This window comes from Medicago sativa, chromosome 7, assembly GCF_051527215.1.
Source record: "Medicago sativa cultivar Bolivia chromosome 7, Bolivia_mono, whole genome shotgun sequence".
NCBI classification, from domain to species: domain Eukaryota; kingdom Viridiplantae; phylum Streptophyta; class Magnoliopsida; order Fabales; family Fabaceae; genus Medicago; species Medicago sativa.
This window is the reverse complement of record NC_140755.1, coordinates 46,314,746-46,340,833: the sequence shown is the minus strand read 5'-3', so window position 1 is coordinate 46,340,833 and position 26,088 is coordinate 46,314,746. Positions and strand designations below refer to the sequence as shown.

General features: G+C 38.2%; 1 protein-coding gene and 1 pseudogene across 3 annotated transcripts; one reads left to right on the top strand and one right to left on the bottom strand.

The window, feature by feature from the left end:
• Nucleotides 1-17,313: 17,313 nt before the first annotated feature.
• LOC146906213 (geraniol 8-hydroxylase-like) lies at nucleotides 17,314-22,960 on the bottom strand. 3 transcript variants are annotated; one of them, XM_085730339.1, is made up of 7 exons: nucleotides 22,611-22,960; nucleotides 22,366-22,493; nucleotides 21,801-22,029; nucleotides 20,937-21,044; nucleotides 19,443-20,166; nucleotides 18,273-19,159; nucleotides 17,314-18,104 (listed from the first exon to the last, which is right to left on the bottom strand). In XM_085730339.1, the coding sequence occupies exons 6-7, from the start codon at nucleotides 19,155-19,157 to the stop codon at nucleotides 17,520-17,522; spliced, it is 1,470 nt and encodes a 489-aa protein (XP_085586465.1). In that variant the 5' UTR covers nucleotides 19,158-19,159; nucleotides 19,443-20,166; nucleotides 20,937-21,044; nucleotides 21,801-22,029; nucleotides 22,366-22,493; nucleotides 22,611-22,960; the 3' UTR covers nucleotides 17,314-17,519. The 3 variants fall into 3 exon arrangements, with proteins under 3 accessions (XP_085586465.1, XP_085586466.1, XP_085586464.1); XM_085730340.1 differs by lacking the exon at nucleotides 19,443-20,166 and having other exon boundaries at nucleotides 22,366-22,543; XM_085730338.1 differs by lacking the exon at nucleotides 19,443-20,166.
• Nucleotides 22,961-24,687: 1,727 nt separating this feature from the next.
• LOC146906212 (auxin-responsive protein SAUR36 pseudogene) lies at nucleotides 24,688-25,776 on the top strand (annotated as a pseudogene).
• Nucleotides 25,777-26,088: the final 312 nt, after the last annotated feature.

Genomic DNA, 26,088 nt, shown 5'->3' with positions numbered 1-26,088 from the left:
TCTAGAGAATTGGACTATTTCACAGAGAATCATGACCCTCACCCCTAATGAAGTAGTTTGGCTCACTCCCGCTGCTAGAGTCAAAGAAATCATCTTCGGTGGTGGAAAGTTTCTTAATGTACATCTTCTTGGTACCCGGGGTGGAATCAACTATAACCCGGAGCTCGCCTTGCGACAATTTGGTTTCCCGATGAAAGAAAAGCCCATCCATCTTGCTACATCTCCTTACTTCTTCCATTACTCTAATGCTCCAACGGGAATAAGAGAAGATTTCATAGAGGCTTGGTCTAAACTTCGGAAGAAAGAGGTGAAACATATGGGTGTGAGGTTCGGCATTGCTCATGAGGCCTATACTCAGTGGGTGATAAACCAGGCCGAGAAGATTGGCATACCTTACCCCGCCATGAGATATGTGTCTGCATCTATTCCAACCATGCCTTTTCCTTTACTCCCACCTACTCAGGAGATGTATCAGGAGCATCTAGCTATGGAGGGCCGAGAGAAGCATCAGTGGAAGACTAGATACTATGAGGCTGAGAATTTGATCATGACTTTGGATGGAAAAGATGAACAGAAGACTCATGAGGTTTTGACATTGAAGAAAGAGCTGGCTAAAGCTCGGAAAGAAATTGAAGAAAAGGATAAGTTGCTTATGAGAGATTCCAAGAGGGCTAGGGGTGCCCGTAATTTCTATGCCCGATACTGCAGTTATGAGTCTGAGTCTGAGGATGATGCTTCCACTTCCTATGCTTGAGGATTTCTGTTTCCTGTTGTTATTTCTAGTTGTTATTGTTGTTTTACATTTCAAAGTCTATCCCTTGGCTTAGTATTTCAAAGGGAATTATCTTGTAAGACTTTGTGATGTTTGTTTGTTTTGTCTGGTTTTGATGTTTCAATTGTTTAGTAATATTTACAAATTTCTAATTTGTCTAAAACCCTTCGATAACACAAAAAGAGTCTTTTTTGCATATGCATCTACACATCTCATGCATCATATGCATTCATTGGTCACAAAAGACTTCTCTCGTGCTCATTGCCTCCTGGTTTTTCCGCCGCAGTCTGAAAAGTGGCTCGTGCTCGTAAGGTATACCAACCAGATAGAGTTCATCAAACAAGATTGTACAAGAGAAGAAACATGGCTAACTTTGAAGAAGAAAATGCTCAGCTCCGTGCCGAATTGGCTGCTATGAAAAAAGACTTGGCTAAGGCTCATGACGCTATGTCTACTATGATGGCTGCACAAGAACAGCCAGCCACATCTGTCCCAGCTTCTACTGAAATGATTCCATCTATCCCACTGTCTACTGTGGTCTCTGATGCTCGGTTTGTTATGCCCAATGGACGCCCTTATGGACTCTCAGCTTTCTATGCTCCTAATACTGCGGCTGGTATTTCTGGTATTGGCAATCAAGGATAGATTCCTGTGACAACTTTTGCTTCTACACCTACATCTATGCCTCAAGTGACTACTGTTGTTACCGATCCTAGTGTACACACTGTGCAATAGGTAATCGATGTTGACACTCCGCGTGGACAAGACCCTGTAATGAAGACTATGAGAAAACAGTTAAGAGAGTTAGCTGGAGAACTCCGCGAGGTCAAAGCTAGCCGTGGGAACGGTGTTTCCGCTAAGGCTCGTGATCTATGCCTGGTATCCCGATTTGAGGTTCCTAAGAAGTTCAAAGTGCCAGATTTTGACAAATACAATGGAACTTCTTGTCCACATAGCCATGTCATTCGGTACGTCCGAAAGATGGCCAACTACGCAGATAATGATGCGCTGATGGTCCACTGCTTCCAGGATAGCTTGATGGAAGATGCGGCAGACTGGTACACTGGTTTAAGCAAAGACAATATCCATACTTTTGAGGAACTCACTGCTGCTTTTGAAAATCATTATGAATGTAACACCCGCTTGAAGCCGAACAGGGATTCTCTTAAGTCTTTGTCTCAGAAGTCAGATGAAACATTCCGTGAATATGCTCAGAGATGGAGAGGGGCAGCTGCCCGTGTTTCTCCTCGGCTTGATGAGGAAGAACTGACACAGACATTCCTGATAACTCTGAAGAAGGAATATGTTGAAAGAATGATAGTCTCTGCTCCGAATAATTTCTCCGACATGGTTACTATGGGAACTCGCCTAGAGGAGGCTGTTAGAGAAGGTATCATTGTTCTTGAAAAGGGGGAATCTTCAGCTAGTGCACCTAAGAAGTATGGTAATGGCCACCATAAGAAGAAAGAATCTGAAGTAGGGATGGTATTTGGTAACCAGTCTACAGCTGCTTCTCAGTTACCTCTGCCATACCAATATATGCAGTACTCTCAACATCCTTTATTCCCGCCATTCTATCAGCAATATCCTCTGCCACCTGGTCAACCACCAGTGCCTGTTAATGTCATTACTCAGCAAGTACAACAACAGCCTCCTGCTCAACAGCAACAGCAGCAACAACAGGGTCCTCGGCCCAAGACTTATTTTCCACCAATACCAATGCGGTACGCTGACCTGCTCCCAACTCTACTCGCTAAAGGCCACTGCGTCACCAGACCAGGCAAGCCTCCGCCCACGCCATTGCCTCCCAGGTTCCGACAGGATCTTACTTGTGATTTCCATCAGGGCGCTCAAGGCCACGATGTGGAAGGTTGCTATGCTCTGAAGTACGTTGTAAAGGATTTGATAGACAGAGGACGATTGACTTTTGAAAATAGTGTTCCTCACGTTCTTGACAATCCACTTCCAAACCATGTTGTCGTTAACATGATTGAGGCTTTCGAAGGAGTTCGTGTTCCTCGAGAAGCTCCCACTTTAGATGTCCATAATGTTGCTACTCCTTCGGTGCCACTACATGTCAAGCTTTGCTAGGCTTCTTTGTTTAATCACGATCATGCTTCTTGTTCAGAATGTCTTCAAAATCCCATGGGTTGTTGTGTGGTGCAAAATGATATACAGAGCCTAATGGACGATAAACACTTGATTGCCAGTGATGTTTGTGTGATTGTGCCAGTGTTTCATGATTCTCCTGCTAGAAATGTATCTCAGACAAGGGATGTTGAACCCTTAGTGATCAGGTTGCCTGGCCCAGTGTCTTATGCCTCTACTAAGGCAATCCCTTACAAGTATGATGCAACTATGATTGAGAATGGGGTAGAAGTGCCTCTGGTATTCCCAGCTACGGTTGATAACGTCGCTGGAGAAATTACAACTCTGAGGAGCGGAAAGGTCCGTCCACCTTTGTTCCAGAAGAAGGTGGTTACACCTGTTGCCACAATAACTCCACCAGTTGCTCCTCCTATTGACAAGAACACCAGCCCATCAGGCTAGTATATTGAAGAGTCTAATCTGGACGAAATTCTAAGGCTTATAAAAAAGAGCGATTATAAGATTGTAGACCAGTTGCTGCAAACTCCGTCAAAAATATCCATCTTGTCTCTGCTCTTGAGCTCAGAAGCTCACAGGAAAGTGTTAATGAAAGTACTAGAACATGCCTATGTTGATCATGAAGTCTCCGTGGATCAGTTCAATGGAATAGTGGGTAGCATTACTGCTTGCAATAACTAGGGATTTGGTGACGATGAGCTCCCCGAAGCAGGGAAATACCACAATTTAGCTTTGCATATCTCCGTGCACTGTAAATCTGACATGATATCCAATGTATTGGTGGACACTGGATCGTCCTTAAATGTAATGCCGGAGTCTACACTGAGACAGTTGAGTCATCATGGACTCTCTCTGAGGGGAAGTAGTTATTTGGTTAAGGCTTTTGACGGATCTCGTAAGGATGTTCTTAGAAAAGTAGATTTGCCAATTACTATTGGTCCTGAGACATTCCAGATCACTTTTCAGGTCATAGACATCAATGCCTCTTACAGTTATCTCCTCGAAAGACCGTGGATTCACGACGCTGGGGCAGTAACTTCCACTCTGCATCAAAAGCTCAAGTTTGTGAGGAATGGTAAGCTTGTCACTGTACATGGTGAAGAAGCGTATCTGGTTAGCCAAGTGTCATCTTTCTCTTGTGTTGAAGCAGGGTCCGCTGAAGGGACGTCATTCCAAGGCTTGACTGTTGAAGGTGCAGAACCCCGGAGAGCTAGTGCTAGTATGGCTTCATTGAAAGACGCCCAGAAAGCTGTTCAAGAAGGGCAAGCTGCTGGTTGGGGCAAAGTGATACAGATTTTGGAAAACAAGCGTAAAGAGAGCCTTGGGTTTTCCCCGACCTCGGGCGTTTCAACCGGAGCTTTTTATAGTGCTGGGTTTATCAATGCTATTGCTGAAGATGCTGCTGAGAGTAGTTATGTGCCTACGTTTGTTGTACCAGGAGGCACCATGAGGAATTGGGAGGCCATTGATGTTCCTTTAGTCATGCATGCTTCCATGTAATGTGCCTTGTTGCTCATGCTTTTCTTTGTTTTCAAAATAACAATCCTTTCGCTCTGCCCAAGGCGAAAGTGATGTCTTTGTAAGGGCATGTTTGTTTCGGCATTGCCGTTATCAATAAAAGTTGTCGTCTTTTCTGCGACTCTTTGTTTTTACTTTTTAGTGCCTTTTTCTTGGAAATAATGGTAATGCCAGAAAAAACCAAAAACATCTGTATTTTCTTATTAATTTCAAAAATCTGCATGAAAAACATTTTTCTAAAATCATCCCAAATCATATTATGCAGATTGAACCATAATGAACCCGTTGAACACAGTGACCCTATGGTTCCTCCAAATTTTGAATTCCCTGTATATGAAGCTGAAGATGAAGAGGATGATGAAGAGATACCTGATGACATGCTGTCATTACGTAATTTTTAGGACTTATTGTGACATTTTGTTAGAGTTCTCATGCAATTTTCACTATTCCGGGGTACAAAAAGATGAAAAACTGAGGTTCTGCCAGACCAAATCGCGCCACGCCAAAATGGAGCCGTGCCGCGATTTTGGAACAAAAAATACACACTTCCTGTAAAGAGGAAATCGCGGCACGCCTATATACATGGCGCGGCGCGATTTTGCTAGGTCAGGCCCATAAATCTCTATAAATACTGCACTCAGCCAGAAGAAAAGGGTTACGATTTTGGAGAACGAAAGTGCGATTTTAACACCCAGAAGGCTGCAGCGGAGAGGATTTCATCATCTCTAACCCAGTTTATGTATGTTTTAATTCTTTCATTGATTATGCTATTTGTAAACTCAATTATGAGTAGCTAAATCTCTTAGAGATTGGATCCGAGATGAATCTTTGTAACCCTAATTGACACATGTTGCTGTGAAACTCTATTTTGTTTATGAATTCAATTCTAGTTTATTCAATTCAATTGTTCTTAATGCTTTTTATATCTTGATCACATATAACTTGATTTCGTGAGAATGAATGACCACTGACCATGGCTTTCAACTTAGACCTAATTGAATTGTTCTAATAAACAGGGTTAGTCTAGGAATAGATAATCGTTTGTTAGTGATAATAGGTTAACGTTCGGTAAAACCTTCAAGAATTATTAGACCACCTAAGGAATTAGGGGCTGTAGTTTAAGAAGAGGGTCCTAACTCAAGGGATTGATTAGGGCTATTTAGTTAATCATCGTAAATTAGAAAAGGATTCATAACAAATAGGTGCAGTAGACCAATTAGGGGAACTTAGAGGATTCGACGGATCTGATCTCATCTTTCTCTCATATTTTCTTAATCAAATCTAATTTCGTTTATTTGATTTCGTAAAATCAAACCAAATCTACCGCCTAGTGGCAAATCAAAATAAACTTTTACACATCCTATTCTTATAACGCGATTGAATTATTGAAGTTAAAACAGTCCTCGTGGGATCGATATTTTTACTACTTCGATAGTATTTGGTGCACTTGCCAAACTTCTATCAAGTTTTTGGCGCCGTTGCCGGGGACTGTTGATTTATTTCAACAAGGCAATTACGTTATAATTTAGGGTTTTTGCAATTTACTTTTCTGTTTTTAGTTTTATTTTTCTGTTTTCATATTCACTTGGTTACGTTGCGTTGTGCAGTGCTACTAAGGTATTTTGCTGTTTATGCGAGGTAAACAGAGCTCAGACGACCTAGAGTACGATCCGGAAATTGAAAGGACTGCTAGAGCACTTCGGAAAGCTGTCCGGTCGCAAAGGTTAGCTCAGTCCGTTCCACCGGGTGTTCGAGAACAAATACCGGAGCCACTCTCAACTGAATCTGAAACAATCTCTTCTCCTAAATCTGCAACTATGGAAGGAGAAGGTGTTGTACCACCAAGACCTAAGCTAGGAGACTACGGGTTAGCCACTCATCGCGGTCAACTGACCCACACTTTTCAACCAGCTAACCCCGTAGCTTTCGACATCAAGACAACTGTCCTCAACGGTTTGAGGGACAAGCAATTCGATGGGACTGAAGCTATGAGTCCTCATGAACACTTGAGCCGCTTTGCTGAAACCTGCGAGTTTTGTGTGCAACCAGCCACCGTGACTGAAGCACAAAAGAAGCTAAGGCTGTTTCCTTTCACCTTGACGGGAAGAGCAAAAGATTGGTTGCTAACAATACCAAACGGGACTGTCCAAACATGGGAAGAGTTAGAGCTGAAGTTCTTGGAGAAATATTTCCCTATGTCTAAATATTGGGAAAAGAAGATGGAGATCTCTAACTTCAAGCAAGGAGAAGGCGAATCATTGTATGATGCTTGGGAGCGATTCAATTTGCTTCTTAAGAGGTGCCCTAATCATGAGTTCACTGAGAAACAATACCTCCAAATCTTCACCGAGGGGGTAACACCAAACACTAGAATGTTCTTAGATGCTTCCGCGGGAGGTAGTCTCAAAAGTAAAACTGATCATGAAGTTCAAGCTCTAATTGAAAACATGGCTGGCAATGAGTATCGTGATCAAGCTAAAAAGAAAGAAAGAAGAGTGTTTGGGGTGAGTGAACAAACTGCTATCCTTGCTAACCAAGCAGCTATGAACAAACAAATCGAAGCTCTAACTAAAGAGTTTCAAGGCTTCACTTTGGCTCATAAGCAACAACAAGTGGCTGCAATCAAATGTGACTTATGTGGTGAAGAACATCCCAACGGTGAATGTGTTCCGGAAGGATCAAGTGAAGAAGCTAACTTCATGGGAGGATATCAAAGGCAGAATCAATACTACAATTCAGGCATTAATAAGCATCCAAATCTAAGCTACTCAAATAACAATGCTTTGAACTCTCAGATGCTCACTCCTCCTCAACAACAACAAAGGAAGCCATCAGCTCTTGAGGAAACTATGATGAACTTCATGAAGATGACTCAAGGCAACTTTGAAGAGATGAAGAAGAGTCAAGAAGCTGAAAGAAAGAACAATGAAGCTTCTAGGAAGATGCTTGAAACTCAACTGGGGCAATTGGCTAAGCAGTTGGCTGAACAAAACAAAGGCGGATTCTCAGGTAACACTAAAGATAACCCTAAGAATGAGTCTTGTAATGCTATTGAATTGAGGAGCAAAAAGGTTTTGACACCTTTAGTTCCAAAAGCTCCAAAGAAGGTTGATGAAGTAGTTGAGGTGGAGGAGAATGATGTAGTTGAAAACAATGATGAGGGTGTAGTTGAAAAAGAAAATGATCATGGAGTAGTTGACAACGAAAGGAAGAAAAAATAGAGGGAGAAAAAAGTGAGAAGCTAATTGATGAAGATTCAATCTTGAGGAAGTCGAAGAGTCAAATTTTGAAAGATGGAGACAAACCACAGGTTATTCCATCATATGTGAAGCTTCCATACCCTCACCTTTCGAAGAAGAAAGAAAAGGATGAAGGTCAATTCAAGAAGTTCATGCAACTTTTCTCACAACTTCAGGTGAATATTCCTTTCGGTGAAGCTCTCGATCAAATGCCGTTATATGCTAAGTTCATGAAAGACTTGTTGACTAAACGAAGGAAGCCTAAGGATGATGAGAATATTGCACTTTCTGAAAATTGTAGTGCTATTCTTCAAAAGAAGCTGCCACCTAAGCTGAAGGATCCTGGTGCATTTACTATCCCTTGTTCAATTGGACCGGTAGACATTGGAAGAGCTTTATGTGACTTGGGAGCAAGTATAAATCTGATGCCTCTTTCAATGATGAAGAAGCTTAAGTGTGGGGAACCAAAACCAACAAGAATGACCATTACTTTAGCTGATCGGTCAATCTCTTATCCTTTCGGTATACTTGAAGATGTGCTAGTCAAGGTTAATGACTTGGTATTTCCAGCAGATTTTGTGATCTTAGATATGGCTGAAGATGAAGATATGCCACTCATTCTAGGAAGACCTTTCCTTGCAACTGGCCGTGCTTTGATTGACATTGAGAAAGGAGAGCTAATGTTGAGATTCCATAAGGAGCAAGTAGTGTTTAATATATTTGAGGCCATGAAGCACAAAGATGAAAATCCCAAGTGTTACCGGATTGACATTGTTGAAGAAATAGTTAAAGATGACTCTTGTGAACATCAACCAACACACCCTCTTGAACGTACAATTGTGAATTCTATAGCAAAAGGTGAAGATGATGAAGATCTTGAAGTAAGTGATTGTGTGAAGCAACTAGCAGCAAGCAAGCAAGAGTTGGGTCCGGTAAAAATAGAAGAATTAATGGGTAAGCACTCTATGGACGCTCCTATTTTGAGTGGAGAAGGAGAGAAAAATCCAGAATTAAAAGAACTCCCTTCTCACTTGAAATATGTTTTTCTCACTAAGGATGCCTCTAAACCAGTAATCATCAGCAATACCTTGACACCTTTGGAAGAAGAAAAATTAATGAGGGTGTTAAGAGACAATCAAGGAGCTTTGGGGTGGAACATTTCTGATTTGAAGGGTATTAGTCCAGCTTATTGCATGCATAAAATACACATGGAGGCTGAATACAAACCGGTGGTTCAACCTCAAAGGAGACTTAACCCAACAATGAAGGAAGTAGTAAAGAAAGAGGTGCTGAAGTTACTAGATGCAGGTATGATCTACCCTATCTCAGATAGCTCATGGGTAAGTCCAGTTCATGTGGTACCCAAGAAAGGAGGAATGACGGTGGTAGCAAATGAAAAAAATGAATTGATACCTACCCGCACCGTCACTGGTTGGAGAATGTGTATAGACTACCGGAGGTTGAATACCGCAACAAGAAAGGACCACTTTCCATTACCATTCATGGATCAAATGATTGAGAGATTGGCTGGCCAAGCCTTCTATTGCTTCTTGGATGGGTATTCAGGGTATAATCAAATTGCAGTAGCTCCGGAGGATCAAGAAAAGACTGCATTCACTTGTCCATTTGGAGTGTTTGCTTATCGAAGGATGCCCTTTGGGCTGTGTAATGCGCCGGCAACCTTTCAAAGGTGCATGCTTTCCATCTTCTCTGATATGATAGAGAAGAACATTGACGTATTTATGGATGACTTTTCTGTTTTTGGTAAGTCTTTTGATCAATGCTTGTTCCATTTAAATGCTGTACTTAAAAGATGCACCGAAACTAACCTTGTTTTGAATTGGGAAAAATGTCATTTTATGGTAACTGAAGGTATAGTTTTGGGACATAAAATAAGTGCTAAAGGCATTGAGGTGGACCAAGCCAAGATAGAGGTTATAGAGAAACTTCCTCCACCCGTCAACGTTAAAGGAGTGAGGAGTTTCTTGGGGCATGCCGGTTTCTATCGGCGGTTCATAAAAGACTTTTCTAAAATTTCCAAACCCCTCTGTAACCTCTTGGTCAAAGAAAACGAGTTTTATTTTGATTCTGAATGTCTAAATGCTTTTTCTTTGATTAAAAACAAGTTGGTAACTGCACCAATAATCATTGCACCCGATTGGGATTTACCTTTTGAACTTATGTGTGACGCAAGTGATTATGCTGTTGGTGCAGTCCTAGGCCAACGCAAGAACAAATTTTTTCATGCAATTTACTATGCAAGCAAGGTTTTAAATGAAAATCAAGTTAACTATTCCACAACTGAAAAGGAATTGCTTGCGGTAATCTTTGCATTGGAAAAATTTCGTTCTTATCTAATAGGCTCCAAAGTCATCATTTTTACAGATCATGCAGCTCTCAAATATCTCTTAACTAAAGGGGATTCAAAGCCTCGACTGTTGAGGTGGATCCTATTATTGCAAGAATTCGATCTTGAAATTCGTGACAAGAAGGGAGTCGAGAACGTGGTAGCTGACCACCTCTCAAGGCTGGAGAATGATGAGGTAACAAAGAAGGAGAATGCCATCAAGGCCGAGTTCCCTGATGAACAGCTGTTTGCTATTGGAGAAAGACCTTGGTTTGCTGACATGGCAAACTTTAAGGCCGGCAACATAGTTCCTGATGATCTGACCTACCCTCAGAGGAAAAAGTTCTTCAAAGATGCAAACCACTACTTGTGGGATGACCCATATCTGTTTAAGGTAGGTACTGACGGTTTGATTAGACGTTGCGTTGCAGGTGAGGAAGCACATAGTATCATGTGGCACTGCCATAGCTCAGCTTACGGAGGCCACCACAGTGGAGAAAGAACAGCTGCAAAAATTTTGCAAAGTGGATTCTGGTGGCCCACGCTTTTCAAAGATTGCCACGACTTTGTCACAAGATGTGACAGATGCCAAAGGACAGGTAACATATCAAAGAGGAATGAAATGCCCCTAAAAGGAATCATTGAAGTTGAACCATTTGACTGTTGGGGTATTGATTTTATGGGACCATTTCCTTCCTCTTACTCTTATCTCCATATTCTAGTCTGTGTTGATTATGTCACAAAGTGGGTTGAAGCGATACCATGTGTTGCTAATGATGCCAAAACGGTTGTCAACTTCCTTCAAAAGAATATTTTCACTAGGTTTGGAACCCCTAGAGTATTGATCAGTGATGGGGGGAAGCATTTTTGCAATAATTTTCTTGAAAATGTGCTCAAAAAGTATAACATTAAGCACAAAGTTGCAACTCCCTATCACCCACAAACTAGTGGTCAAGCAGAGGTTTCAAACCGACAGCTAAAACAGATTCTGGAGAAGACAGTTGCGTCAAATAGGAAAGATTGGTCTAGGAAATTAGATGACGCACTGTGGGCATATAGGACAGCCTTTAAGACCCATCTTGGATTCTCACCCTATCAGTTAGTATATGGGAAGGCATGTCATCTTCCAGTCGAGCTAGAACATAAAGCTTATTGGGCCATTAAGGCCTTAAATTTTGATCAAATAGCCGCTGGTAAGAAAAGAATTTTGAAACTTAATGAACTTGAGGAGATGAGGCTTAGAGCGTATGAAAATGCGCTCATCTATAAAGCCAGGACAAAAAGGTATCATGACAAAAACTTAGCGTCTAGGGATATTAACTGTGGACAACTAGTTTTGTTGTATAATTCCAGGTTGAAGTTGTTTCCTGGGAAGCTCAAGTCAAAATGGTCTGGACCATTCTTGGTCAAAAGTGTGTCACCATATGGAGCTGTTGAACTAGTGACACCTGAAGGAGATCGAAGTTTCAAAGTAAATGGACAAAGAGTTAAACCATACCTAGGTGGCGACCTACCAAAAGGAAGGGTGGCACTCATTCTCAAGGACCTCTGAGAATCCTTAGCAGTCAAGCTAGTGACGATAAAGAAGCGCTGGGTGGGAGGCAACCCACTACATTTACTTTGTCTTCAATTTATTTTCTTTATTTTCTTTTTAATGTCGAAGTCCATTGAACTATTTCCCTATTGTAATTGCTCCTGCACTTGTTTTATTAATGAATTTGTTTTGTTTCTTGTGACCTATTCCAGTTTAGTAACAGTTGTTTGATGAAACGGTATTCCAAAAGTTCTAAAGGAGGGGTGACTTGATTCAAAGGCGAAGTGTACGGCGTTGCTAGGTAGTCACATACTCCCAGAAATCTCAGCCATAAGGTTCATTGCCAAATTTGTTTTTCAATTTACTTATATTTAGATTAGTTTTCCATGCAACTACATTTCTAGAACTTGCATTGTTTCTCTATTATTGATTGGTCTTTGTCAATTACACACTGAGGCAAAAGTGCTTGGTCCTGTGAGCCTTTTTGAAGCCTACCCTGTTTTAAATTGTTAAATTTATCCTTTCTTAACCAATTTTGAGCCGGTAGGATTAGAACTTTTTGTTCGGTGACAAACTACATTACAAGCCTAGAGACTTTTAGGACTTGTCCCTTAATGTATTTTCTGAGTTAAGGCATTGTAGAATGTTGCTAAAGATTAAGTTTAGGGTTGCTATTGGAATTTGCAACCAACTAAGTTTGGGGTGGGGGTACTAGAGAATAAGAGAACAAAAAATGAAAGAAATATGAAATTGTCATGCAAAATACACACAAAAATGGTGTGTCAAAAAAAAAAAGAAATTGAATGATGAAAAAGGGACAAAACATTTAAAATCCGAGTAACTTAAAACTCGATTGTCCCTAAATGTTAAAAGTATTCTCTAGTACCTTTGCATTGATTGTATTTCAACAAGGTGAATGATTAGAGGATTGAATTTTGTGCTTTAACTTCCGTAGGAATGCCTAACTCAAATTTTGTGTAGCCTACTTATCCAAATATATCCCACCTTTCACCTAAGCCCCGTTATAACCCTAAAGACGTCAAAAGTGTGTAATGATATTGACTTTGATTGATGTTTAGAAACTTTTCAAGCGTATGGTAATATGTAGACTTGCATGTCGACTGGTAGAACCCTGTTTCAATTTGATGCGAGGAGTTGTGAATTGGTGGATGCGAACAAGTCAAACTAGCTCATCTTTAGCTAGAAGGAGAATGAACTTTTGGGTACTATCGTTTTGTCAGGTAACTGTTATTTTACTGTCGTTTGTAACTATTGCAAGCAAATTCCTTGAGGACAAGGAATGGTTTAAGTTTGGGGTTGTGATGACATGCTGTCATTACGTAATTTTTAGGACTTATTGTGACATTTTGTTAGAGTTCTCATGCAATTTTCACTATTCCGGGGTACAAAAAGATGAAAAACTGAAGTTCTGCCAGACCAAATCGCGCCACACCAAAATGGAGCCGTGCCGCGATTTTGGAACAAAAAATACACACTTCCTGTAAAGAGGAAATCGCGGCACGCCTATATACATGGCGCGGCGCGATTTTGCTAGGTCAGGCCCATAAATCTCTATAAATACTGCACTCAGCCAGAAGAAAAGGGTTACGATTTTGGAGAACGAAAGTGCGATTTTAACACCCAGAAGGCTGCAGCGGAGAGGATTTCATCATCTCTAACCCAGTTTATGTATGTTTTAATTCTTTCATTGATTATGCTATTTGTAAACTCAATTATGAGTAGCTAAATCTCTTAGAGATTGGATCCGAGATGAATCTTTGTAACCCTAATTGACACATGTTGCTGTGAAACTCTATTTTGTTTATGAATTCAATTCTAGTTTATTCAATTCAATTGTTCTTAATGCTTTTTATATCTTGATCACATATAACTTGATTTCGTGAGAATGAATGACCACTGACCATGGCTTTCAACTTAGACCTAATTGAATTGTTCTAATAAACAGGGTTAGTCTAGGAATAGATAATCGTTTGTTAGTGATAATAGGTTAACGTTCGGTAAAACCTTCAAGAATTATTAGACCACCTAAGGAATTAGGGGCTGTAGTTTAAGAAGAGGGTCCTAACTCAAGGGATTGATTAGGGCTATTTTGTTAATCATCGTAAATTAGAAAAGGATTCATAACAAATAGGTGCAGTAGACCAATTAGGGGAACTTAGAGGATTCGACGGATCTGATCTCATCTTTCTCTCATATTTTCTTAATCAAATCTAATTTCGTTTATTTGATTTCGTAAAATCAAACCAAATCTACCGCCTAGTGGCAAATCAAAATAAACTTTTACACATCCTATTCTTATAACGCGATTGAATTATTGAAGTTAAAACAGTCCTCGTGGGATCGATATTTTTACTACTTCGATAGTATTTGGTGCACTTGCCAAACTTCTATCAATACCGTATGAGATCACTCGACTGCTTGAGCAGGAAAGAAGAGCCATTCAGCCTCACCAGGAAGAGATTGAGCTTGTCAACTTGGGTACTGAAGAGAACAAGCGAGAGATCAAGATTGGTGCTGCACTTGAGCCAGAAGTGAAAAAGAAGATTACTCAGCTTCTCCATGATTATCCAGATGTCTTTGCATGGTCCTATGAAGATATGCCGGGTCTAGATCCCAAGATCGTGGAACATCGGATACCAACAAGACCTGAATGTCCTCCCGTCAAACAGAAATTGAGAAGGTCTCGTCCAGACATGGCTCTTAAGATCAAGGCTGAGGTGCAAAAGCAAATTGATGTGGGCTTCCTCATGACAACTGAATATCCTAAGTGGATTGCCAACATTAATCTTAAGTGTTGAGACAACAGACCAAGGCTCTATATACCAATTGAAGGTGACAAAAACACAAGAAGGGTGGGTTGAATTGTGTTAGCTTTTTCTTCGTTTTCTCCTAAGCTGAAACTACTTATCAGAAGCAGATAGAATTCCACTTCTGAAGTAATGTTCAGGATCTAAATACAGCGGATAAAACAGAGAGAGAGAAGAAAGTCACAAAGCAATTATACAGGTTCCTTCCACAAACCGGAATTAGTCCTGTCCCCCTCGCACTTCCAAGGAGAGTTCACTAAAATGTAATATCTGGTTACAAATGCTTACTGCTAAAACTAGAAAGAGACTTCAAACTACTCAAGCACAACTGCAAGATATTTCCTATGCTCCTGAACACAATCAAGAGACTTCCTATGCTCAAGCACAACTGCAAGATACTTCTATTCAAATAGAATTACAAAGAAAAATGTTTGAGGTTGCATATACAATTAGTGGTGTTCACAATACAAATCAGATACAGACTCTTAAGACTCTAGAATTTCTAAGATATGAAAGTTGTTAAGAAATTCTAAGTGAATTTTTGATGCAGAACAATTTTGACAGAGTTTTGGTTGTAAATTGTTGTCGAGTCTCTTACAATTCTCTAAGTCTTCACTCCTTTATATAGAGGTGTGAAAGAGACGTTGTGAATTTTTCAGCACATCAAAATAGAGTCGTTTGAAGCTTTGATCAATCACCAATGATCTTTTTCCTGATATGGTTATTGTCCTATGAAGGATCAATTTCAAATCCATTCCAAGTATGAAGGAACATCGTTGCAGGCATAGCTGTTTTTCTTGTCCTGTAGCAGAGACAAAACAGAGTAGTGGAGATAGTGGTTGTACACTTCGTACAATTGTACTTTGTTAACGCTCTTCAAAGAAAAGCATCCAATGCCTTCAAATCCTTTCAAATTAGTCGTTGCTTCACTCTTCTGGTCTTCTGCAATGCTTAGACGAGATTAAATCATTTGAACAACCTTTGAAGCTTTAAGTCTCTCATCTTCTGATGAACTTCAGCTTCTGGTGATCTTCAGCTTCTGACGAGGTGCTTCTGATGAACTTGCTTCTGATGACGTCATTACATCACTTCAGGAGCACTTGACTTCAGATGCACTTTAACTTCAGATGCTTCAAGCTTCATTTTGTTGATTCCATTGCTCTCGTTTTGTTCTTCCAGAACCCAATGAAGATATCAATTTTTTGTCTATGGTCCTGTACACTTGAACAAATATTAACATATCCAATTGACAATTTTTAATACCTTGTTATCATCAAAACTCTAAAGGGTAGTAAACACATTTTGTTCCAACATGGAGACATTGTGTGTTATGCTCTAGTTGTGAGCAAGGGAATTCTTCAAGAGGAAGAAAGGAATTCCGGGGTTTGAAGACTGTATGACATGACTTGTGGGATTACCTTAGAAAACCAAGGGTAATTGGAGGCAAGTGAATCTCCAGGACGAATTTAATCACTCCGGGGAGCTAACGAGGTTATGTTGTAGACTAGCAGAACTACCTAAAATTCCTAGAGTAGTTGGATGCAAGGATCTTCAAAAGAGCAGAAGGCATTCCGAGGTTTGAAGAGGTAAGGGTGAAAGCTTGTGTAACTACAAAGAGTAGTTGGATGCAAGGTGAAGAATTAGACTTGGAAATTTGCGGAACTACCGAGGGTGATTGGATGGAAGTGGAGGTCGGTGTGTAGATCAAGGTTCAAGCGAGGATTCGAACTTGATCGGTTGTCTTGAGGAATGGTCAAGGCAAGGTTAAGGAGAAACGTGGTTGATGGTTAAATTGGCATCACCGCAAATTTAGAGTCAATGTGGAGAATTGTTGAATTTTTACTCAAAATTATGCCATAGTTTTTGACGAACTAAAACATGTTCTAGCATCACCAAATTGTGACACGATTTCTCCAAATCATGTCACGATCTTGCAAGACTTCCAATATCAAATTTTGAGTCAAAACTCGATAATTCTCCACCTTAACTCTAAATTTATGGTGATGCCAATTCAATCACCAACCACATTGCTCCTTAACCTTACCTTGACTGCTCCTCAAGGCAAAATCAATCAAGCCCGAATATTCGCTTGAAAAAGAGTAAGAAGTATTGTTTCAATTTAAATTAAATTTTGATAAATATTGTGTCAGAGTAAGAAGTGAGTGCGAGAGTGAAAAAGAATGGAGTGAAATATTGTGGAGATGGAAGGAGGAAGAAAAATGATTGATTTCCTCTTCTTTTTTTATTTCTAAAAAAATGTTATTTCTTACGTTAGCAACACTTAGAAATGCAACGTCATCAAAATTAGTCACGTAAGTGTTTTTTGTTCACAAATTATCAAAATATACATAAATGCATAAAAGAATAATGTTGAATGATCACATTTTAAACTTGAAGGACTAAAATCGCACATTTGTAAATTTGAGGGGTCAAAGTGAAATTAAGTATGCATCTTGCTATTCCTCAAGAGCTGTGTACGTTTTTGTAGTGAGACCTTGCAGCTTGTTCACGGTGTGAAGTCATTTTGCGCAAACCTCTGAAGACATCTCAGGGAGGGGATTTCCTCCAGTGTATTTTTCTCCTGTTTTCTGCAGTGTGGGAATCTACACCATTAAATTTATCATCTCTCATAATTTCAAGTTTTTAACATTTAAATTTTCAAGGATTTATTTTGGTTTAAAGGCTGAGATTTCACTGGACCCTCCAGTCACTGGAGAGGATCCATTCCCGACATCTCATACTTGAAATTGAAAGTAAACCATATATTTTAATATTGAAATTAAATTTAATTATAATACCAAAATTTAATTGACGCATGCCTACAATATTTGTAAGTAAGGATTTGATACTACAAGATAAGAAATTGATTCTAGTCGACAAGAAATTGTCTTCAAGATGAAAATGGAAGAATCCCTAAAAAGCATCTGAAATATACTTTCAATATGGAGACAGCACAACAGAAAAATAAATGAATAGACAAACAATGAAATTTTCAATTTCTTAAGCCAACCATATTTTACATCCCCATACAAAGGCTTGAAAACTCTGGGAGGCACTTAAGCCGACTCAAACAACAAACTAAATAGACTTAGAGCAAATTAAATCACGAAAAATAAATGCACCCCTTAAGGTAGAGGTGTTACACAAAGAGATTATTCAACAAGTTAATTATTACTTAATATACTTTGTTTAGTGCAACTGGAATAGCTCTTAATTGTTTGTCCAAGTTCATGTCCTTTGGTTCCATACCATTTTCAAGTTTCCAATCAAAGGAATTGATCAATGATCCCAACATCAAATGCAACATCCTAACAGCAAGTGGTGAGCCAGGACATATACGTCTTCCACTACCGAACGGTGTAAGCTTAAAATGTCGGCCTTTGACATCAATTTCAGAACCCAAAAATCTTTCTGGTGAAAACAAATGAGCATCATCCCATATGTCTGTTCTACCAATAGCCCATTCATTGATCAGAACTTGAGCACCTTTTGGAATTGTGTAACCTGCTATTTCCACATCTGCCCTTGCTTTCCTAGGAAGCAACATTGGAGCTGGAGGGTGTAAACGTAAACTCTCTTTAATCACTGCATTCAAGTATGGAAGCCTATCAATATCTGATTCCTCAATTGGTTTGCCTAATCCAATGGTTTCCTCTAGTTCCTTCTTTGCTTTTGACATAACCTCTGGATGACGTACTACTTCACTCATTGCCCTTTCTAATCCATATGCCGATGTCTCCGTTCCCGCCACAAGCAAATCCTATTAAAATTACAAAAGTCGCATGTTAAGTAAAATTCCCAAGTATTATTGCTCAAATATAGAGAAAAAAATGTTGAAAATGATTGAAATTCTTGCACGTTTCACTGGTAAAATGTATTTTTCTTAACAAAAAGTTAATTAAAGAGAGAGAGATAGGAAAGAACATACAAATAGTAGATGCTTAATCTGTCTTTTATCCATCTTTTGGTTATCTTCCTTGGAAATGTCCAACAAGGTGTCTAGCATGTCATTTTTTGAGACATATTGTTCACTTTGTCTCATCTTCATTCGTTTGTCAATTATAATATCTAAGGCATAGAACACTTTTGAAACATAAAGAGTAGTGTGTCGTCTAATGCCTTGTGGGTCAAAAATCTTCAACACTGGGAAATGATCAGCAATATTTGGTGTTCCAACAGCACTTAATAGAGTAGACACTATATTTTTATATTCATCATCTAAATTCTCAACAAAATCTTGAGACACAAAAGTATATGACAAAAAATTAATGCAAGCCTTGAAAGCAGCTCTTCCAACATCAACAGCTTCACCGGTTATGCTACTTTTATGCATATCATTGAGAAGATCTTTTAATTTCATACGTCTAAGTTCTTGACTTCCATCAAGTGTCTTGGTAGAGAATAAATTATTATGACATATTTTCCTAAGGTGTTTCCAGAGAGGTGAAAATGGGAGGAAAACTAAGCTAAAATTGTTGTGATTGTGAGTAGTTGTGTTATCAGGAACAGATCTATCAGTGAACAATGAATCATTTGTAAAAAGAATCTCTTTGGCCATATGTGATGATGAGATGATTATGGTAGTTTCTGTGCATAACTTAATACGCATAATAGGACCATAGAACTTAGCAAGTTCTGCAAGTGTTTGTTGTGGCTTGTTGTACAATTCGAAAACATGTGACATGATAGTGAAAAAGGAAGGTCCAGGTGGAAGCTTGTAGTTAGGTTTTTTGCTTCTGGCAAGAATTGAACCAAAAAAGTATGTGACAATGCATGCCAACAAAAACAGCATAGCACCACTACCATAATCCATATCTGAAAGAAAAAAATTAGGACAAGTAAAATATGTGTTAGCACCAAGGAGACAGGATATTTTAATTTGTTGTAGTACTTATAAGTAATTCATGATATTGAATATTATAATGTGCGCAGAATTTTTCACAAAAATTTAAGCATAGTACATTATACATATCACATGGTCAGGTTTAGTTAATTCATGTACTATATTGACATTATAAATTAATGGCATTGGAAACACTATCATCAAAATCTGAATATGGGAAAGAGAGATGAGAGGTAAGGTAAGGTAAGAACTTACCTTTCTCAAGCACAAGAAATCAATCAGGATAGATGCTAAACTCCACTACTACAAAATACCCCCTTTAATAGCACTCATTTTAGAGTTTAATAGCGCTTATGAAGCGCTAAGAAAGCCCACGCTATTAAAGGTCAGAATCCTATAATAGCGCTTTCTAAGCGCTATTAAATAGCAACGTTTCAATAGCGCTTTCAAAAAGCGCTAATAAAGCCTCATTTTTGTGCTATTTTTAACTAATGTTTCTTAGCGTTTTACGGAAAGCGCTATTACATAGCAACGTTTCAATAACGCTTCCAGAAAAGCGCTGATATAGCCTTATTTTTTGTGCTATTTTTAACTGATGTTTCTTAGCGTTTTACACAAAGCGCTAATAAAAGTCCCTATTTTTATTTTATTTAATTAAATGAAATCTACAGCCAAAAACATTATAATAAAATCCTGATCAGACAATACAACAATATACTGATTAGAAAGACTAGTAATCCATTAATCCATTGATAGAAATAAACACTAGTAATTTGTTGATCGGAAACTTAATTACAAATGTCATAAATATTAATCAATCCTAAATGACATCTAATGTACACTTGCATAAAAATGGAAAGTTCGTGCACAATACATATATATGAAAAGCACCCACAACCACAAAAAAAAAAACAAACATTGAGAGGACTCGTGACAAGCGATCCAAATTACTCAATAGATCTACCTCGAGCATATTCTCCTGTGTCGTATGGAATGAAAAATTAATCAAGTATCATTCTATTTCTAGCATAGCCAACATTTTAAAATAACTCAAAGGATACTAAAGTGCATATATAATCCACTAAAAGAATCTCAGTTGACAAACAATACAATACAATACAATACAATACATCCAGACATTATGTAATTCATTGTTTGTCTATTAACCTGTGAAACTATCCAGTTCCAATACAAAAATTCCAACAACCTAATCTTGTGAAATCTAACTTAATTTTTAACATTCAGGCATAACAACTATTTCAAATTACATTAAAAACGAAAAGGATGAAAAAGAAAAAGAAACTCGATCACTTATATAGTTGGCCATGAAGGAACAAGGAACAAGTATATAAAATCAAAGAGACATAAGGCCATTAGGCCTAGTGGTGATAAATTTCAAAGAATTCGGACAGGTGATGTTTTATAGTAATATAGGCAGCTAGCACATGTGTTTTATCTAACATAGAAAAATAGCAAGTCCCACATCGGAAGGTTATCTAACATTGTGAGGTAAGTAATTATATAAATACGGACAACACATTCTGCCTCTAACACACCTGTTCACTACCAAGTGTACTGCAGTACGTTAAATTGGTGGGCCAGATAAATTAGTCTAAATTTTTACATTGTTTGTTGGTGATTGTACGGTTCTCCGGTACTCACTTTTCAGTGAAATTCATGTGTGAATTATCACGTACCAATATGAAAACGAATTGCGATTCGGTTAGAAAGAGAATTAAGAATGTATACCTTTAAAAATATATTCACCAAAAGCGCGATTGAGCGGTAGGGTGGGATAAGTCGAACATCAACCAGTGAACCGATACAAGGTGATCTTTTTGTGACCAATTCGTTGCTCTGTAAATGATGAAACAATACACATTATTCCCCTATAACAACAAGTAACATACACTCAAATATGGGACAAAAAGAAGAATGCAAATGGAAAAATATATAAGCTTGAGTATCAATCAATGGTAACAAACATGAAAGCACACAAATGAAATGCATTCCTGAAAATCGGTATCCAGTGCCACATATCTAATATGCTCTTAACTATTCTGATTGTTCTAGATTCGACTATCTAAATCGAAGCCTTGTAATACAATACCCATTTTCTTAGTTAGAGTCTACCCGAATCATAACAATATACACATATGTATTCAGTATAACTCTCTTGACATGTATGAGATATTGGTTGTGTCCATGTTAATATACATTCAAAAGACTTTATTAGTGTTGAAGGTGAGATTGGGGAAAGTTATATAAAAAAACTAATTAAAAATCATTTGTAGTGGTCTGGAATGGAACTTTTGAGTTTTAGAGGTGTGGTAATAGTTGGTTCGACATTCCTGCACCACCACTTGAAGGTAATCAACATTTTTCTACAGCTAAACACAATTTTTCTATCAGCCAAGTTTATAGCAAAACAGTCCCCACCACCAATCAATTCAATAAGTCACGTCTCTTAAATTGGTAAACTAACATAAACACAATCAATCACACATATCATGGGGAAAATCATATATCTAGCATACAATAATTATAAGTTAAATTTTCTCACTTTTCACACAAAACAACCCCAAGGTGGGTTCTAAACTATAAGGAACTCACCTCGATAACTTGAATTCTCAAAAACAACTTATGCTCAGCTTAAAGCTTGCGCCAATTCTTATATCTTCTGCGCTATGTTGTTCCGCGCCCAACCTTTATGTCCAGCTCTTTCAAGCATTCAAGAACCTCCATAAAATTAGGGTAACTTACTTAGGCGATATTCCTGCCCTGAACTTCTCATGTGCCATCTCGAATAGCTCCCGTACATAAAAACCCGCAGGGTCCACACCTGAAATTTCCAGCATCAGTACCCTCAACTTCAAATGCATTTTCTGAGCTTATTATCGATCAGTTCTATATAAAATTTATATCTAGATCGAAGGGAATTGCGTTAGGATTCTAAAAATTCAACAACCGTGCGAAACAGAATTACAGGACGAAAGTTATGACCTAATTACCACCTGTATACCCATACGAATTTCTACTCAAATTCCACAAAGCTCAAGTACAATCACTTTTAGTAATAATAACCCATTATATTCGATAGTCCAATTTCATCACTAAATTCCAAACATTAATTCCAGTTTATTTTGTATAAAATTGAAGCTTAAATTGATAAAGTCACCTTATCATTTGCAAATAACCCACTGATTGTTGAACACGAGTTCCCCAATTCTTCAAATTCTATTCCAATCTTTCTTGTCCTCTACCAAAACTTCAATCCAAACTCTTAGTGATCCAAACACATACTAACTGAGCATCCAAATCCCACATACACAGTCCATAGTAATTAAATTAGAGAACTGAAATTTGGAAAATAAAAATGTTAAGGGTTCGGTTAAGTGAGAGGGGAAAGAATTTTCTTCTTACCTTGGTCTACAATTCCAAGTTTTGTCATTCACTCTTGACTTCAACCCAACATGTGCAACCCATAATAAGTGATGAGCTAAACATGTATGAAGTTTTAAAGCTTAAAGCAACAAAATTCCAGAACTGATGTAGGTGGTGGTGTGGCTCAGTTTTGGAAGGAAAGGGGAGATTCAAACTTGTTTTACGACTGAAATGATATGAGGATCACGATGGTTTCATTGCATATTAATTTTGAGTAAGTGAAAGTCAAGAAGGATGATATTGATTGTTGGGGTTTGAGAGGCGTGTGGTACAATAGAGAAAGGAGGGGAAAGATGCTTCTGCAAGAGAGAGAAAGAGAGGATAAGAATGAAATAGAAAAGGGAAGCTTGGCTATTTAAATAATCCTTGTGTAATCTTATCCGCCTTTTTTTTTCTTCATAAAACCAAACAATAGCGTTTGTAAAAACGCTATCTAAGCCCCCTCCATCTATAGCGTTTTCTGAAAAGCGCTATTAGTGTGAACCAAAATAATAGCGTTTGCAGAAGAACGCTATCTAGTCCAAATTTTAACAAGTTTTTCTTAGCGCTTTCTGAAAAGTGCTATAACAGGTCTATGAGTTGCATTTTTAATAGCATTTATCCAGAAGCGCTATTGAAATTGTGCTATTAAAAGCCAAAATTGTGGTAGTGCTCCCAAAGGACTTCTTGCTCTTTGCTTGCAACAAAGGTGCTCCACTTCTCACATTATATAGGAAGAGAGTGAGATAAATGTACTGTTCAGTAACTCATTATTTTTTGGTAAGCAAGTGGAGAGTATTATTTACTTATTTTTTCAATATTCAATGTAATAATTATTGTTTTGTCAATGAAGTACACTTGACCAACACTGGAAAATCTTCAATATTATTACAAAGAGAGAAATATCTGAAATAAGATATTTAGTGTGTTTCAAAGTAGAGTTATCTCATAGAAGAGAACTTGTGGTTTTTTGGGTTTCTTACTAATTTTAGAAACTAAAATGGTTTTTGTTGATATTTCAAAGTACATGTGGTTTGGTTGGTGATTGTTAGGTTGGAGTCACCATTTTGTATCAAAGAGAAGTTAACATTTCATGGTCCCAACGGACAATGAGTGGCATAAATTCTTAAATGAAGAAGCTTGCAATGGTTATGGCCATTTGATATGTCTTAATGGCAGTGAAGGAGGAACATTGTTTGGAAATGATCATGAAGAAGATTGAATGTGTTTTTCTTTTCAATCATTTTGGTCCCCGCCACGTTCAATTTGGTCATTTTCATTAACAATTTGAACTATTATGACTAAGATAACTTTTTTATTACTCCCACTCTCACGTGTTAAAATTGATGAGACCTACATTATCCATTGATCAATGGCGAAGCCAGACCAAAAAATTTGGAGTGGCCGCTATCAAAATAAACAAAAATATATAAACCACTTTGTATACAACATATTTAAGTTTCAATTTTGATCCAAAAATCACCCCTCCGAGTTGTTTTTCCTTCTATCCTAATTGAATAAGTGATTTCACATATTTTCTGTTTTCTTTCGTTTGTTTTTGTGATTTCGTCGTCTCTGTACGACTCTGATTGTTTTGATTTCCCGTCTTTGTGCCGTGTGTTTTTATTTCCCGTCTTAGTGCGGTGTTTATTTGATTCAGTTGAAAGATTAGCTTTGTGCAAGTGCAGATCCGATCAATGACAATGACTTTGGCGTCGTCAATGTTGCAGATATGAAGACATGAGTATTCCGGAGCCTTGAATATAGTCATATTAGTCATATTTGTAGGCATATGTACTTTGCTGTTTTATGCTATTAACATGGATTTGTTCACAGATTCATCCTTTATGTTTTTAGCGAATTTGGATTTGTATTGTATTGATGTACTCTATCAATGACATATATCATTGGCCAATTAGAGTGTGCCACCTAACAATGTTACTTTATAAATGTTTTATTTGATGTTTTTTTAAATGGTATGCTACATGGCACATTCTAATTGGACAATGGTATATACCATTATGGTACACAAGTGGTATCCCTCTTACTATAGATAGCCCCGAATCTTGATCCACTTGACGAATTGCTACAACTAGCTAGAACCGTGAGTTGCTCCATTTTAACCTCGTGTACTTTTCTCACTCAGCACTTGAAAAATTCAACCTCTGTTGAAAGTTCTGGTTATTTGAGCTCTTCAACGTTCAAACCTTGAACTTTCCCCTAAACAATTCAAACACAACATAGCCTACACAAGAAAACCTAGTAGCTAGTAGAGACAAGACACCCCCAAAAATATAAAGCTTGCGTTGCAACTTTGAATTTCATGGCTTTTATCAAGAAGCAAATCTAGTTAGTTAATTATGTTGATTTGATTTGAAAATCATGTCAAACATACCAACCTCACTCTCTGATATTTGCCTCACACAGTTTCGCCTTGCCATGTCCATAGCAAACCCATGGCCCTTCTCATGAACCCCACCACACACTAGCATATTACGTACCACCTTCATCTTCTACGTTCACTCACAAACATGGCAAAGATTCACGGATTTAAGCTCGGGAAGCGCCTCATCTGGGTTTCTAGATTGATGTTTAATAAGACGCGGATTCGAACTGGATATCATCGCTTTGATTGTCCTGCTCAATCACCGGCAATGAAACTTCTCAAATGGGGCAGCAAGCTAACGACGGGTGCCATGAAGCTTTTCAACAGGTCGAGTTATACTCGGTTAGGATCCAGCCCGAAATTCAGCGTGCCGAAGGGACAAATGGTCGTGTATGTGGGACAGAAAGAGGAAGAGATAAATAGGGTTATGGTGCCAGTGATATACTTTAACCACCCATTGTTTAGTGAAATGCTTAAAGATGTTGAAGAGGAGTATGGGTTTAACCATCAAGGTGGGATTACGATACCATGTAGGTTTACGGAGTTTGAACGGATCAAGACCTGGATTGCATCAGGTTCCAGCAATTGGACCAGTTGAAAATATGTAACGTTGTTATGATATGGTGATCATGTAGATGATAGACGATGAAGTTGTGTTTGATGTTTGTTGTGTGTGCTTATGCATGTTTGGATTGATTTATTTGAGTTTATATATTAGTATATTTAAACATTGTGAGACTATTTGTTGTTTGAAAAAGCTTATGAAAATAATTTTTAACATATTCTTGAGCTATTTTTCAGTATATTCTCATGATAACTTGTGAAAATTGTTTGACTTTGAAGGAAACGTATAATTAAGTTTTTTACTCAAATAAAACTAATCTTAAATCTTAGATTTGATGTTGTTGAAGATGAATATGGCAAGTGGTGAATTAACTTCACCTGTCAAGTTGGTAATTCAAACTATTTCCACATAGCTCACGAGTATATATCTTTTTATCACCGTCTTCCTTACGTGAGAAAATGATGAATTTGTTTTGGTAGGGTAATAGTTGATGTACCGGTATAGCTTTTGGTTTGTCACTCAGCCCC